Below are 16,587 nucleotides of genomic sequence, written 5' to 3'. Positions count from 1 at the left end.
AACCCAAATTCAATCAATATAGTGTCACATTTTTAACCCTCAGACGTCCAACTCCCATATGACACGAGAGAGCTATTAAACTTGGTTGTGGGCAACGGCTCTCCTGGTTGATGGTGAGGTGATTTGTAAAAAAAACAGCCCCCAAACTGTGGTAAAAGATACAATTACCTACTAAGACTCACAGTGTTTGCAGGTTAAAATACAAGTGAAGTACTCACCAGTATGCTCAGCTCTCCTCTCTGCTCCCCTCTCTCCCTCTCTCCTTCCTCTCTCTCCTTTAGTAAAACAAAAGGAGGGCGGACTTCACAGGTTTTTCTGGTACAGGGCCTCGTGACTTCGTCTTTTGACATTTACATAGTCCTTCAAAAACATTCAGTCAGTTTATTTAATAGTCTGTTCAATTTCATATGAGAAGACACAGCATGTCAAAACATCTTTAATCTTTAATTACAATTAAAGGAGTGTTTTGGTCCTCAAAACCACAGCAGGTTGGTTATTTTTATACCCACAATGGAATTCTCCATTAAAAGGAGTCTCCAGTCATGCGAGAAAAGGCTTTTAAAATGCCTTTGTTCCATGGAACAAAAACATGTCTGACGATGTTGTTGTTGTTGTTATTGTTGTTGTTGTTGCTGTTTTAACAAAAAAAAGAATAATTTCCATATAAAAATATTTCAAAAGGAATTTATTGCTTCTACCTTGGAAAAAATGCCAGAATTTATGAAATTATTGTTTTATTTTTTTTGAAAATTTTCCTGATGGACACCAGACGTCTCCTTCTTTACAGTAACACAGATTAAGTGCCCTGGTGGCTTTAGGTAGCTGTGCTTCCACTAAAGTTGAAGCAAATTTTGAAGCAAAAATTTTAAATATCACATAATGCAATTCGGGGCATTTCCATCAACTGGTTTACAGCGAATAAACAAAGCTGCATAAACGTATTTTGGTCAGAAGATGGCAGTGTAATGTATTGCTGTAGGCTAATCTGTCAGGACACAACAGAAAAAGAAGAAATTGACAACTTTGGCCACCCATGAGAGAAAATAGAGAGAAGTAGAGGAATTAAATTAAATTGGGCAACTTAAATTTGTTCTTTCATGTCAGCAGAAACAGCTGATCAGTCATGAGAGTTAAACGTTTGCAAAATCAGAACTTTAGAAAAACAATTTCCATCTCCCATTTAAACATTATTAGACCACCCTTGCTAGCTGATATCTAGCCATTTTCCATGGTTTTCTGTATAATAACCAAAATCATTAACATGAACTTTAGAAAAACAATTTCCATCTCCCATTTAAACATTATTAGACCACCCTTGCTAGCTGATATCTAGCCATTTTCCATGGTTTTCTGTATAATAACCAAAATCATTAACATGAAAACCATGGAAAATGGCTAGATATCAGCTCTTAAATTAATTATTAAAATTAAGAGATATTTTTGTTGTTATCATTATATTTGTCCAAACAAATGTACCTTTAGTTGTAATAAACAAGAAATTGAAGAAAACAATGGTCTAATATTTTTTCCATGACTTTATGACAATTCCTAAGAATAAAAAGGTGAATAGCATTTAAGAACATTCTTCGGAACATCTTATTTTTTTTCTTAAGAATTTTCTTATCTCTTTCTTATCTTAAGAATCCAGCCCCAGGTCAACATTTTCATGTAGTCTGGTCGTGGTAGTTTATACAGTATATGTACATCTCAGCACTGTGTATTCAGCTGTGTAAACACACATCCCAGTTGGTGCAGACGCTGCGTCATAGTAGGGACAAGTTGTCATCGTCAATGTTAATTTTTCACCCCACACATGCAGAGCACAGACAGAGAAAACAACACACAAACAGTTGGACACACACTGCCTGCTCTGAGTAAACCACTTTAAGGCGCCCACTCTCTGCTGCCTACAAGAGTCAAAACACAACCGGCTGTAGCTATCTGTCAACATCCCGGCAGACTTCGAACAAGCAGCAACTCAGAGATTTATTTTTAGGTCTAATGTTGAGATGTACTTGTTCACTGAAGAAAAAAAATGAATGTTTTTTAGGTCTTTGATTTGAATCATTGACTTAAAATAGCCCTGCTGCCTGATGATGTATCTCCTGAGAAGCAGGAACGTGGCCTTTTTTTCTGCCTACAGTCTGGCTACCATATTACAACTTTTATTTAAGAGAGTTCTACATGAAAGACCTGTCAGGAGTTCATAAATAATGAACACAATCTTCAGCTCAGGTGAAAACAAACCAATAAATTAAATTGAGTTGAATCCTAAACAGCTCCTGCTTGAGGGGAAGCGGCTTTGAATGTCAGAATCTCGGTTACAACCTTTCCCATAAAATAAAAAAGCCGGGAGATAATAAATCACCTTCCAGTTTCCTAGTCTGTTTTCAGTGCTGCTTCTTTTTTTTTCATGAATGATCTGTCTTCTGTAGGTCTGACTTTGCACATGACTTATTGGGACACACAGGAGAAAATACGTACCTTAATCTAAGCACCTCAGAAGAAAGAGGTGAACTTCTTGCCAAAACCGGTGATAGCTGGAGAAAGTGGACAAGACACAGAGGTTAAACACATGTTACCTGAGGGGGGAGAAGGAACGCACTTTTACTGGTGACACTAAATTATGAGGATTTTATTTTTTACTGGGCAGGATATACAGTACATTGTAGAATAAAGGCATATTTGGCATTTTGTGTCTCTTTGTAGTTGCTTTTGTCTCTCTGTAATCATTTATCGGTTCTTGGAGTTGCTTTTGGTCTCTATGGTCTTTTTGTGTCTCTACGTAGTCGCTTTTGTCTCTCTGTAGTTGGTTTGCGTCTCTTTGTTGTCATGTGTCTGTCTTTGTGGTCGCCTTTTGTCTCTCTGTAGTCATTTATCTGTATTTGAAGTTGCTTTTTGTCTCAACAGTCTTTTTGTGTCTCTCTTTTTGTTGCTTCTTTTTTACCTCAGGAGCCATTTTCTGTCTCTATGTAGTCACTTTTGTCTTTCTGTAGTCATCTATCTGTCCTTGGAGCTGCCTTTGGTCTCCATGGTCTTTTCATCTCTCTTTGTAGTCACTTCTTGTCTCTTGCTAGTTGCTTTGTGTCTCCCTGTAGTTGTTTTGTGTCTTTTAAGTCACTCTTTGTCTCTCTGGAGTCTGTTTGTATCTTTTTGTCACTGTAGTCATTTATCTGTCCTTGGAGGTTTTTTTTGGTCTTAATGGTCTTTTTGTGTCTCCATGTAGTCACTTTATGTATGTTTTGTGTGTCTTTGTTGTAATTTGTCTGTCTTTGTAGTCCCTTTGTGTCTGCCTGTAGTTGTTTTGTCTGTCTTTTGTTACTTTTGTCTCTTTGTGGTTATTTCTATTGTGTTTAGTCACTTTTTTGTTTCTTTTTTGTTATTTCTGTCTTGTTTGGTCACTTTTTTGTCTCCCTGTATTCATTTTGTGTCTCACTGTACTCACATTCTGTCTCTCTGTAATTGTTCTGTCTCTCTTGGTAGCCATTTGGTGTCTCTTTGTAGATGTTTTGCGCCTCTGCAGTCACTTTTTATACAGTATTTGTTTGATTGATTTTCCAATAAGACATGTTAAATGTCACCAGGAGCCCCTTGAACCACCCATGGGTTATTATTTAGAGTTCAGTTAATAAAGTAGAGTAACTCTCTGGTTTGAAAATGTCTTTCATTATATTATGGCCAAATCTCTTGTTATAAAGTGATGTGTTTGTTGTACCTTCTCCCAGTTTGCCGGCCTGCTCAGCGGCAGATCCAGGGAGGATCTTGGACAACATGCTGTCTCCCTCCATGCCCGGCTGACCTGCTGCTGCACTGCCAATACCTCCTGGCCTAGGAGCTGCCTTGGAGCCTGGACAGAAAACACAGAGAGATGAAGAGAGGGTGACAGGATGAAGGAAAGAGAGTGTGTGTGAGAGAGAGAGAGAGAGAGAGAGAGAGAAAGGAAGTAACACACAGAGACATATTCAGATGACAAGTGATGTCAGTATATGTGCACGTCTAATATTAGGTGGCGTCTGTCAGTGTGCATATTTTTTCTTTTCCGATGATGACATCTGTGGTGTCAAGTGCTCCGCGACTCTTCATTGCACTTTTCAACAAATCACTTGTAAATTAAACAGTGTGGGCAGTAGAAAAGATGTCTCATCCTTCAGTTCCACTAGTTGCCCTTGCTGAGTTTTTATTGGCCTGGCAGTCTACTGAATGTACCACTTGTATACAGCCTGTTCCCCTCCTCGCTCATTAGGTCTCCTCTGCACAGGCGCACATTCTGATGTTTAGCTGTCAGATTGTCCTTATAGATGTGCTGTTGTAGGCTTCAGTCACTAGTTGAGACCCCCTCCTTGAAGGCTGTCCATTTAACTAACTAACAGACCTACAACACTGATATTGGACAATTCCGTAAAACCTTTGACTACATATAATGCCAATTTTGACCCTAGTCCTAAGTCTAACCCTAACTCTAACTCTAACCCTAACATCTAACCCTAACTCAACTTTTATATTTTTATAGTATGTCATATTTATTTTCTACATGATAAAAAGTTTTTTTAACTGTAGATTTACTCCATTTTTATACCTTTTAATCTCACAAAAAACTCACTTTTATTATTTAATTTTATATTAATTTTAATTGACCAAAGAAATGGATCGCTCCCTCAACCTCCACCAGAATCTCCTGCCTCCACCTTTTAAAACCACTCCTTTAACTATTTTATAGATAAGAAAAAAAGAAGAACGTATTCTCAGACTCACAAACTTACATAATGTGTCACTGTGGAATATCAGAATAAAATGCCCTTTGATATTTACTGTACAGTAATTATCCAAGCTCATTTTATTATGAATTTCGCCGACACAACAAATACATTTTCCGCGCGACGCAGTTTGATTATATCACATATAACACTCCACATATGGAGTGTCCATGTAAAGTTAACACTTCATCTCCTCTCTGCAGGTAAGAGTTTTATACTGCAAAGTGACAAAGAAAGACTGTAAAATGTTTATCCTTCATGTCAGCTCGCTCTGAACAGGCTCAATGAATTTACCATAAATATCACAATACGGGCGCACTACATATATATGGGTGGCTGGTTTGACTACGGAGAAGCGAATAATGGCAGGAACCAATCAGGAGGAGGATCAGTGTCCAATATGTACCTTTTCCCTTCCCATTTTGATGAATTGCGTGTGTTGTGGTGAAATGCTGGTGTGTTGTGTGAATTGGCGTATTGTGTGAATTGCTGTTGTGGTTTGCAATTCAGGGCCACCGTAAAGACCTATGTCTGCCGTGAAATATTTTTTTCATTACTGACTAATCTCATCTGTTCAGGTTTTTAACGATCAATAAAATGTCAGAATAGAGTGAAAAAATTCACTAAACTGACATAACCATCAACCACAAAAGCACAGAATAATTAGAAGAATCTGACTAATATTTATATATGGAATGCAATAGCTGTTAATTAGTATGTTTCTTTGCGCTTTTGCTTAAAAATGATTTATATTTTTAGGTAATTATTAATCACTTATCACAATTGTTTGTGAAATCCATTCATTCACCTGCTACACAAGACAAACTATGTTCTGTCTTCTGTCTGTCATTGATTTTTTATATTGGATATATACTGTGTGTTCTCCAGAATTTTCCAAGAAACTTACTTCCTCCTATACTCATCAAAGTAACTAAACAACATAATATCAAATTACCTCACTGACCAACTCACTACACAATGACTTGGCTCTGATCTGATGTCATGAAGTGAAACCCCTGCTGTTTGTATTCTCTGTGGGATTATCTGCAGATTAATCTCAGATTGGATGAGACACACACCAGTTACATAATACAGACACAGTGGGCAGCAGCTGGTAAGACGAGAGTGGTGGGAGTGTGTGTGTGTGTGTGTGTGTGTGTGTGTGTGTGTGTGTGTGATGGTTATACTGTACCTATGCCTGTGAGTGGGGGCTGGGCGGCTTTGTTGGCCATAACAGGCGCCGCCTTTGCTCCAATCGCTGTCACTGGAGGTGTGTCGATCTTGGCCTTAAATGACAGAAAGAGAGAGAGGGAGAGTATGAGATAAAACAGCAGGAGGGACTGTGGAGGGAAAGCACAAATCTCACAATTTAGTAACACAAACATGTCAGTATTCTATCTACCTTTTCACAACAAAACTATTGGTAACTGAAGACAGGCGGGAGTCACAACTCTTAGATATTCACAGTACACAAGACACAGAGAAAAGAGAGGAGGTGGAGGCCTGACAGGGAGTGACAGCTCCCCTATTGTGTTGTGTTGTGACATCTTGCAGAATGACATGAATGACTGACTGGATGATGTGTTGCAACATCGTCAGCACAGTCATCTGTCAGTTATCTACATATGCATGGAGGTCCATTGAGAATTTTATGATTCGAGAAGATCATAACTTTTGGGAAACATGTTCTATTAAGAGGGAAATATTTCATCATCGTTGTTATTATATCAGATTTACTGTTAAAAAAAGTAATCTCACTTTAAATCAGGGGTCACCACTGTTTTTGAAGGTTTCAAAAGGTATCAAATAATACAAAGGGCTATTTGTTTGATACAAACTTCCTGAATAATTAAAATTAAGTGGTTCACCTTTAATGTTAATATTAATCACAACAATAAATATTCATATATGTGTGAAGAGACTGTCAAATCACAAGTTAAGTTCAATGTTTGGTATGTGGACAGGTTTATTTATGTATATTTATATATGAAATACATTGTGAGGCAGGGTCTTACATCAATATATAGATTTACTTTGGTAGCCAAAATAAATTTTACATTCTTGTATTTTTTTTATTGTCGTTTTAAACCTCTTTTACTTTATTTGATCAACTTAACTTTATACTGGCAATTTTAATCTACACAGCCTTGAATTTTTTTTTTTTTAATTTCAGTGTTTGCATTTGCCTCTATTATTGCAATCCATGTCTACTGAGCAAACTATCCTTTAATGAAGACCATGAGATGCAGTTAAAAGCTTGGGAAAAAAAGCTTGTGGGTGCATCCTGAATTGTTTCAGTAAACTTTAATACTCATATATTTCTATTATTCATTATTTCTTTGCATTGAGCTCTGCTGGTTATTTTCACTGAAGTTTGCATACAAGCACTTTAAAGTGCACCAATCTGAATAAAAAATGGAGAATAAAATCAGCGTAATTGATTACATTCCACTAAACATTTACAAATGTTGCCGCTGTCGCTGCCCCACATTATCCTGCATCATCGCCCCGGCTCATCTCATTGTCTGACTGGACTGGTTTGGACATTTTTCATATCTGCTGAGTCACTGTGAGCAGTTTGAAAGCTTTTGTGTCGCTGTGGTTTTTTCCAGCTCTGCCACTCACAACACTGGCTGCTGCTGCACTAACAGAGCATCGCTTCAGGAAAGATGCAGAGCAGACCTTTTCTGATATCCATCACTATAACAGTTAGGACTATCTGAACACAGGAAATATGATCTCTCTCATTTTTATGTTCTTACTTTGTGTCCTCTGTTTTCTGTAAAGCTCTTTGTGCCACTCCTGGTTAAAAAAATCGTTAAATAAACTTGACTTGACTTGACAGACGCTGGATTGATGCCAAACAATCACATAATATTCTGTATTTGTTTCCCCAGTGACTCCAGTTCAGCTGCAGGAAAAACGGAGATGGTGCATTTTAATGCACTGTGCAGCATGCAGCATTTCATTATTTACAACCACTTAATCAATGCTTTTAATTACACAATGGACCTAACATAAGTGTGTAAGTGCATGAGTTTGCAGACTGAATAATAACCAAATGATAAATACTATTTACTATTTATGGCTTCCTGTCGAAGCTTTTCCACAGCAGAGCTTTCAGAATAATTTCCAAGACAAGTTCCTGCATAATTTGACATCATACCATATGAATTATTTCACGTTGCTTTCCTGCTGATAGTGTAACAATGCAGCAATATGAAAATCATGAACGCCTTTCAGCAGTGAAAACCCATCGAGAATAATTTTGGGACATGGTGACAGTGGCTTTGTGAACTTGCACTGGCAACACATTCATGTATTTACTGGAGAGAGAATGAATTCGGGAAGAGAATCATTAAACTATCTGAATCTTCATGTTAAATATCATAATCACATTTTTTAGACTCCAATAGCAAATGGATTTGCATTGATTTATGATTATGGAGTAAATGCAGGGTGGAAAAAGATTTTATTTTGCAAGGAGACATTTTGAGTGCCTATTTCTTGAGCGTCTAGCAGACAGTGAATCAGCTACATTCAGTTATCAGCTGCCTCTGTGTTAATCACAGTGTTAGATAAGGCCTGCCAGCAGAGGCACAGCAGAATTTAAATAAACCATCTGAACTGGGAGGAGATGGACCAGCTCTTATCTCTGGGAGCATGGAGGGACACAGGGGAGTGCAGGGAAAGCAAGAGCTGAGGCTGAAGAGTGGCTGAAAACTAGGGAAAGGTAAAAGAATGAGCTGGTGGCAAAACATTATACAAATAAAAAATAAATGACTGGGAGGAAGAGTGGGATGGAGGTTGGAGGAATGAATGAATATTAGCTGAAAGGACTTGCAGGAGCAGCCCTGTCTCCAAAAAATTATGTTTCCATACAATGGGATACAATAGGTTTCTCATTAATGTCTGCATATCCAGGCGGTAAGGGTTGATTGTTCGATTAAACAAACACAGGACTTTCATCCAGGAGACTGCGCTTCATGTTTTCGATTCATTTTGTAACATATTTCATGAATAAAACAATTTGTTTTCATGGAAAACAACACAGACATTTTCTAGGTGACCCCAAAGTTTTGAGCACTAGTGTACGTGAGTTTACATACTTGAATTATGTATGTAATTAAAGTAACGTAACAAAAGTTAAATCCAAACAATAATAACCAAAATCTAACCAATTAGTTTTGTTCACCACATGTTTATCACTGCGCCCCCAATCTGGGAGAAAATGAGGTTCCCTCCAAAACTGATTGAGAATACAGTTTCATTTTATGAGAACATAATTTGTAGGAGTCAGGGTTAGCGGGTAGATTAGCTAGACAGGAGCCTGGTGGTAGAAAATGTTCAATTACTAAGAGCAGAAAGGATAGTGAAAGATAATTAATTTTAACAGTGTTAAACGTGTTATTTTGTGCAAACAGAAAAAAAACTAATCATATTCTTCATATTATTGTCATATCTTCATCATATAAAATGGAAACCACTGCAAGTCCTGTTAACATTCTCATTTTCTTTCTACTGCTAGTCTTCCCTCTCTGTACTCACCATGGGGACTGGCGTGGTTCCTGCGGGACCTGTCTGCCTGGCCTGCCCCATGGGTCCACCTGCCGGTCCCATCTGCCCTGGCTTGGCCTGGCCCGGCCCCATGCCCATGCCCATTCCCATGCCCATGCCCATGCCTTGTCCCTGGGCTGCGGGCTGCTGCTGCGGGCCGGGGGTCACTGCAGCACCGGGCTGCCCTGGCCTGGCCGCTGACGTTTGAGCTTGTTGTTGGAGCTGGGTCCTCTGTCCTTGAGTTCCATCTGTCTGGGAACCTGGACCACCCTGTCGCCCTGATCCCATTGGCCCACCAGCGGGGCCCTGACCCCGGGTGGAGCTGCTGCCAGACCTGGAGGAGCCTGGATGGAAGAAGAGAGGGTGAATATTTATTTTTCAATTAAGTGTTTGTGCTCATTGTTCCAAAAATTGTCTCCTCTTACAACCACAACTGGAAAAAGGGTAAAATAATGGGAAAAAATGCAGCAGTTGGCTTTAACATTCATACAGCAGAAACTATAAAACAAGAATAACAGAAGTTCCTAGATGGAAAACCTTGATTGATAAGTTGCAGTAAGTGAGGTGAACATTATTTCTGCTTCTGAGAAAGTTTTGCTTTTGTATGGTAGAGAATTGCAGAATTTATTGAACAGGTTTTCTTATTATCATAATGGCATTTCAGTTTTAATCACATTGTATACAATAGCAATTGACAGGTGAAGCAGCAATGAAAGAGAGAACGACATGCAACAAATGTTGTGAGCAAAGATCAAACTAGTGTTTTAATGAGTACACTGCTCAGAACACAGCCACAGTGCTGCCCTGGGAGAAAACATTTCTTTCTAAAAGTTACGCTTGATATAGTTAATTAAAAACTGTTGATCCCTGAGGGGACACTTGATTGTAAAAGAGCATAAAACTCAGCCTGAACAACACAGGGTATTAAATATTTCAGCCTGAGACCTAAATAATAAATTCCCAGGGATCTTATCCAAGGATCACAGCTTATTATTGCTCCAGTAATAATGTGAGGGCCTGCCATAGATTAGATTCATTCATTCATGGTCTTATTTATCTGTTGTGACTCAACAATGTGTGCAGTAGTTAGTAAGATTAGCTCATTGATCAGTAACATTAGATCATAAAGAAAGTAAACGAGAAAACAGACAGAAATTGTACTTATCTGAAAGAACACAAAACACCTTACTGCATCAAAATGTCGAGTCCCTTAGGGCATTGTTCTCAGCCCTTTGCATTTCTCTTTCTATTTCACCTCTTGGCCAACTTATGCACAGCCATAGAATTCATTTCTACTTCTCTCCGCTCTCAGAATACAGAGCTCCTGTCTGTCTAGAGTTAAAAAGAGGCCAGTAGGCTGCAGGGACATTTTTATATTGTGCCCAATTTCTTAGAAAAACACCTGATGTCAGACAGTCTGTCTGTTGGCCTTTCAACCCAAACCTCATTTTGCCTCAAAGGGGACATATTATTAAAACTTTTAGGTTCATACTTGTGTTTTGGGTTTCTACTAGAACATATTTATATGCTTTAATGTAAAAAAAAAACATGTCATTTTTCTCATACTGTGTGTCTCATATGACCTTAATTCACCCCGTCCATTATGGCACCTGTCTCTTTCTCCTCTCCTGATATCTTTCCAGGTCTCCATGGTGGGAACAATCTATTCTACGTACATGTTTTTTTATCTATATTTAATTTTGTCATCCAGCTGCTCACCTTGGCAGAGGGATCCCCCTCTTCTGCTCTGCCTGACGTTTCTTCCTTTTTTTCTCCTTGTCAAAAGTTTATTGGCTGATCTTTTCTTTTTTCTGAACAAGGGTCTAAGGACAGAGGGTGTCGTATGCTGTACAGACTGTAAAGCCGTTTGAGGCAAATTTTTTGATTTGTGATATTAGGCTGTATGAATAAAATTGACTTCACTTGAATGTGAATTAAAACTATGCCTGTTACTTATCAAGTCACAGACATATAAATTGTTTTAAAAGGAGACATTTTGGCACCACTGCTTATTCTGGACACTGGCCAGAATTTGAATGAGGTCCAATATTGTTCCAGTCATAAAACTGAATAAGGAAGGTCCTTTTGACTTTTCAACTACTTCTTGAATTCATTTCAATTCCCCAATGGCCTTATAATGTACAGTATGTATAACATTATACTATTATTTCATAATAGTTAAGTGAAGACGTGGCTCAGTTGGTGGAGCTTTTGTCCAGACAGGAAGGTTGGTGGTTCGATCCCTGACCATGGCAGCTACCTGTCGAAGTATCCTTGACCAACTGAACCCCAAATTGATCCCGATGCTGCGTTCATCGGTGTGTAAATTAATTCCCAATGGTGGCACCAGTGTGCCCTTGTAGCCTCGGCCACCAGTATGAATGTGTGTGTGAATGAGCATAGTGTGTAGTGTAAAGCGTTTTGGATAAAAGCGCTATATAAGTGCACCCCATTTACCATTTAAAGCTATCGATCAGTTAGCTGAATAATTCAGATTAAGATTCCCTTATTAGTCCCACAATAGAGAAATTCAAAATCTGCATTTAACCCATCCTTTTTTGACACACCAGTGCACACACCATGCTTAGGAGCAGTGGGCAGCACATTTCTGTTGGCCAAGGGAGCAGTGTGGGGGGTTATATGCCTTGCTCAAGGGCACTTAAATCCTTAACTCATCAGTTCTGGGATTGAAACCGGCGACCCTTCGGTTACAAGGCTGATTCCTAACCTCTAGGCCACGGACTGCTAGGTAGTATTTTCTTTCCCATTCTGTCCATTGTTTAGTGTGAGAGTTTTAGGCATGAAGGTGGCCTGTATTTACCTGGTTGGCCCTGCATGTCCCCTGGGGGCTGGGATTTGCTGCGTGAGGAACGGTGCGGGTCCCCCTGTCTGGAGGAGCGCTGTCCATGATGGTGCCCAGATGGATCTCGGGAGTAGTCTGAAGAGTGGTACCCAGACCTTGACTCACCACGCCTTCCTGTAGATGAGGATCGTGAAGGATCTTGGCGCATTGACGGGTCTTTGGGATGCCCCTTGGTTGACCTTGAGGACCTGGGTTCATCTGAATGACGTGTCCCGGATGAGTGTCGGCTAGAGCTGCCGTGGTGCCGGTGATCACGGGATGAAGAGTGTCGTCCTCCGTGACCGTACTCATCCTGGGGCCACAGGTCCTCCTCAGGAGGCTCATCGTAATCATGGTAGGTGTGTTTGACACCGTGCCGGCTCCTCCCAGATGAGTGGCTGCTGCCGTAGTGTCGAGAACTGGAGCGTGGCTTCTCAAACCAGTCTGTCTCTTCTTGGCCCAGATGGTAGGCTTTGGAAACCGAGAGCAGATCACAGTCAATCTCCATGTCGTTTGGAGACAGCGGCATGCAGGCTGAGAGAAGGAAGGAGGCAGGAAGAAGAAGACCAACCGCATGCAAAAGAAAAGAATAGGAAGGAGAAGACACAGAAAGAAAGAAATAAAACTTTGACATCCATGCAGTATACACTTCACATCGCCTCACACATTACAAGACAATATGAACAGGATAAAACAAACACTGCAAAACTGTCTGTTTTGGCAGTTGTTTTGTGCTCATATGTTTCAAATTTAAAGCCAATGACATGGAAAATAATATTATGCTGCACAAACAACTGCCTTGCAAATTCCTGATGGCATGAGTATGGGTACATTCTTTCAGTGAGGACCTTTTTTTTGAAAGAAAAGGCTTAAATAAAGAACTGACTGTGAGGGACCGTTTTGCAGTGTAGACAAAGAATTTAGAAATCAAAACACATTTAAACAAAACATCAATGCCAATGACATAATTAAAAATAAAACCCTGTAAAGAAAAGAACAATGCATCTGTGTCGTGCAAAGAAGACCTTTCAAGTGAATCAGAGTGTAGCGAACGAAGAAAACGACCACGCCGAAGAACCATGCGAGTATTGGACATACAGACGACTGGATGAACAGGCGGAAGGACGGACAGGCAGGCAGACAGACAGACAGCAGTCCACTGATAAGAGAGCTCCAAGCGACTCTCAGGAGGAAGAAAACATCAGCATGCAACAGCTATCTCTGTCTCTCTTTTTCTTTCTCTTTCTCTTTGCTAAGCCTAGCCTCTGGGTGGGTGGGGGACGTTTAGATAAACGGTGGGGGCAGTAGTAGGTAGTGAGACTGTGTGGGCATTCAGCTCCCACAATTACCTTCACTGTCTGACACAGCGCAATGATAATCGTCTATAATGTATGTATCATCCGATTTGTAGACATGCGTCCGGGGAAGGTCCCGTATGTGGTCTTGTACATCTGGCAGCGAGTGGCTGGAACCATATTGGCCATAATAGTAATGATATCTACTGCTGCGACTGTCATACGGGTCGGGACCTAAGCTCGATGATCGCCCAGAACCCATGAACCTCCTCAGGGGACTGAGTGGGCTCTCCTCTTCAGAGTACTGCCGGGTTGGGTGGCGCCCCCGGGTGTAGCCAGATGGGTAGTTGCGGTCGTCCCTCTCATAGGATCGGCTACGATACCCAGAGTAGTCTCTGGATGAGATCTTGTCCATGCCATAGCCAGTGGAACGGGAGCGGCCGGTGGAGGTGTAGTAAATCCGATCGTCCTCGTCCGTCATTGAACCGTAGTGTCGACTACCATGACTGCTGCCACCGATGCCCTCGTAATTTTTCTTGAAACCGTAGTCTTCGATCAGCTGGCGCCCCCGGATATGAGCAGAAGGGTAAGCCCCGCCTGCTGCTGAGGAATAGGAGGCCAGGTCTGCCTCCACATCCCGAGCCTCTTCAATCGGGGAGAACTTGGATATTTTTTGCTCCATGCTCCCCAGTTTCCTGTGCTTGCTGCGCTTGGAAGACATGACAGCAGGAGCCAGAAGGCTTCTGGAAGACACCGAAGGTTTCTGTACCCCGGAGCGGGTGCTGCCGTGTTTGTAGTCGTAGTCATAGTAATAGGAGGATCCCCCACCCATGCTAGAGCTCACGCTGCTGCTGCTGCCCCCTAGAGGTCCGTGCCTGTAGCTGCTCTTACCCCTGCCGTGGTGGTCGTACAGCTCTTCCTGCATCGCTGCTTCCTCTTCAGGTGCCCTGCCGTACGAGGAGCTGCCAGTTCCCCCACGCGTCGTGCTGCCAATGGTGCTGCTGTGGCCGTGGATGTCGCCCGGGTAACGCCCACTGCCGCCATGATGCATCATGTCCCCTGTCGTCGTGCCCAGCCCGTCTTTTGCCGTCAGCTCGCTTACGTCATCGATCATCATGTAGTTCCTTGGGATGTTCTGCTCTAAGCCAGGAGCCCCGTACATCCCATCCGCAGTGCTGTACGTGGAGGGACTGTCTACAGCGTGCCCATAGGCATTGGAAACTGTAGAAGTGTACTGTCCATAAGTGCTGGCTGTGGTGGTGGTGTAGCCATAAGTATTAGCAGTGGTTGTGGTGTACTGGCCATAGGAATTAGCTGAGGTTGAAGTATACTGGCCATAAGTGCTTGGTGGCATGGTAGAGTACCCACCGTAGCTGCTTGACACTGGTGCTGAGCCATACGGCCCATAGGAGCTGGCCATGGTTGTCGATCCAGTGTACTGACCATAAGAGGGGGCTGCACTGGAATAGGTAGCGTCCTGGGCCGTGGTGGTGACCACGACTGTGGGGTTGCTGATCGTCTCGTAGTTGGTGGGCATCTTGTGCTCCAGATCGGCCAACGAAGTCTGCCTTGGTCTTCCTGGGTGGACAGTCAAGATATCAGCTTGGGGCTGCCCAGGGTATGGAGTGGTCTGGCTGGGGTAGGAGGACACAGCGCTGGGATAGGGTGAGCTGTGGGTGGGGTATGGGGGCTGACCAGGCGGTGCAGGCCCAAAACCTGTATGCCCTGGCTGGGGCTGAGGCTGAGGTGCAGCTGGTATCCCCATGTCTGTCTGGGGGTATGGGGGCTGAGTTTGGGGATAGGTATGGGAAGGGTAGGAGGTCTGAGACTGGTAAGAAGGTCCTGGAGGGGGGACATGGCTCTGGAGGGGCGTGGGCTGTGGCAGTGCCTGGGACTGAGATACTGTTGGATAGGGAGGCTGGTTGAAGGTCGAAGACTGGTACGGCACACTTGGTTGCTGAATTGGTGCTGCCGGTTGGCTCTGGGGGTACTGACAGGAAAGGAAGGATGAGGAGGGCGGGTACTGGGCTGCTGTGTTTAGGTCACTGGTAAACTGACTCAAAGGAGCAGTGCTTGGCCTTGTAGACAGTAGCCCATTGGTCTCATGTGATGCAGCTGCAGCTGCTAAACGTAAGTTATTCAACTCACTGTCAGACATATAGTCCCTAGTGTCCCCCATACACCTCAGGTAGGCAATATCCCTCCTCTCCCTCTCCTTGACCAATGTCTCTTTCCTTTGGTGAATCCCCAGCTCTAGATATCGTAGTTTAGCATCAATTTCTTTCTCTTCTTCCTCCAGTTCAGCTTGCTGCTTTCTCAACTTGGTCGACTCTTGCTCCACGGCCTTCAGCTCGTGGGTGAGGTCCTTGAGGAGGCTGGCTTTGGCAGCCAGGCCAGACCTGGAGCTGGGCTTGAGACTGGGCACGGAGGGCAGGTAGACCTGTTGGAGGGCAGGTGCCATCATGGGCAGGTGAGCTGATGCGGTAGTCTCGTCTGGAGGAGGGCTGGGCAGGGTTCGCTTGACCTTACGGAGCAGTGAGCTCTGCTGTAGGGCTGCCAGCTGGAGAGAGAGAGAGAGAGGGAGGAAGGGAGGGAGGGATGGAAAAGCAGGAGAATATGGGGAGACAAAGAAGCATGGAAAGAAGAGGAGAGGTAAAACAGAAGACCAGGGGAGTGTGGAGAACGATCAGGATGGTCGGCAAGTTAAATGGAGAGGGATGAAAGATGGGACATTTGTAGAAACCAAATGTAAATGTTAGATGGACAGGGACATGATAATATACATGGGATAAGAGACAATGGTTGTAGAAGAACAAGGAATGCCACACAATTAAGGAGAGTAAAGGATAAGAGAAATAAAAAAAGAGAAAACAAGTGGAGAGAGGTGTTGTATAAAAGCATGGAAAGAACAAAATAAGTGAAATAGTAAGTTGGTAGAAGAAGATCAATGGAGAGGTATTACAATGGGAGAAAGTTGAAGGAGATAGGATGGGAGATGTGAAAAGATGAAGAGATGAAGAGGAGGGAGGAAAACTCAAAAAGAGAAAAAGGTCAGGGAACAGAAGAAACAAGGAGAGGACGCAACGACAGGGATATACAAGGGAGACAGAGGAGACACATATAGACACAGAGACAAGGA

General features: G+C 42.3%; 1 protein-coding gene across 1 annotated transcript in view; it reads right to left on the bottom strand.

Moving 5' to 3' along the window:
- Positions 1-16,587, bottom strand: part of bsna (bassoon presynaptic cytomatrix protein a) — a 145,683-nt gene that overhangs the window by 15,174 nt on the left and 113,922 nt on the right. The window contains exons 8-14 of the mRNA XM_059333869.1: positions 13,503-16,008; positions 12,133-12,624; positions 9,303-9,655; positions 5,947-6,040; positions 3,716-3,847; positions 2,485-2,540; positions 219-360 (exon numbers count right to left, since the gene is read on the bottom strand). Coding sequence (XP_059189852.1) covers positions 2,500-2,540; positions 3,716-3,847; positions 5,947-6,040; positions 9,303-9,655; positions 12,133-12,624; positions 13,503-16,008 — 3,618 coding nt within the window. The 3' untranslated portion in view covers positions 219-360; positions 2,485-2,499. The remainder of the gene's footprint in view (positions 1-218; positions 361-2,484; positions 2,541-3,715; positions 3,848-5,946; positions 6,041-9,302; positions 9,656-12,132; positions 12,625-13,502; positions 16,009-16,587) is intronic.

The sequence above is a fragment of the Centropristis striata genome, chromosome 5 (assembly GCF_030273125.1).
Source record: "Centropristis striata isolate RG_2023a ecotype Rhode Island chromosome 5, C.striata_1.0, whole genome shotgun sequence".
Classification (NCBI taxonomy): Eukaryota; Metazoa; Chordata; class Actinopteri; order Perciformes; family Serranidae; genus Centropristis; species Centropristis striata.
This window is presented reverse-complemented; position numbering and strand designations above follow the sequence as displayed.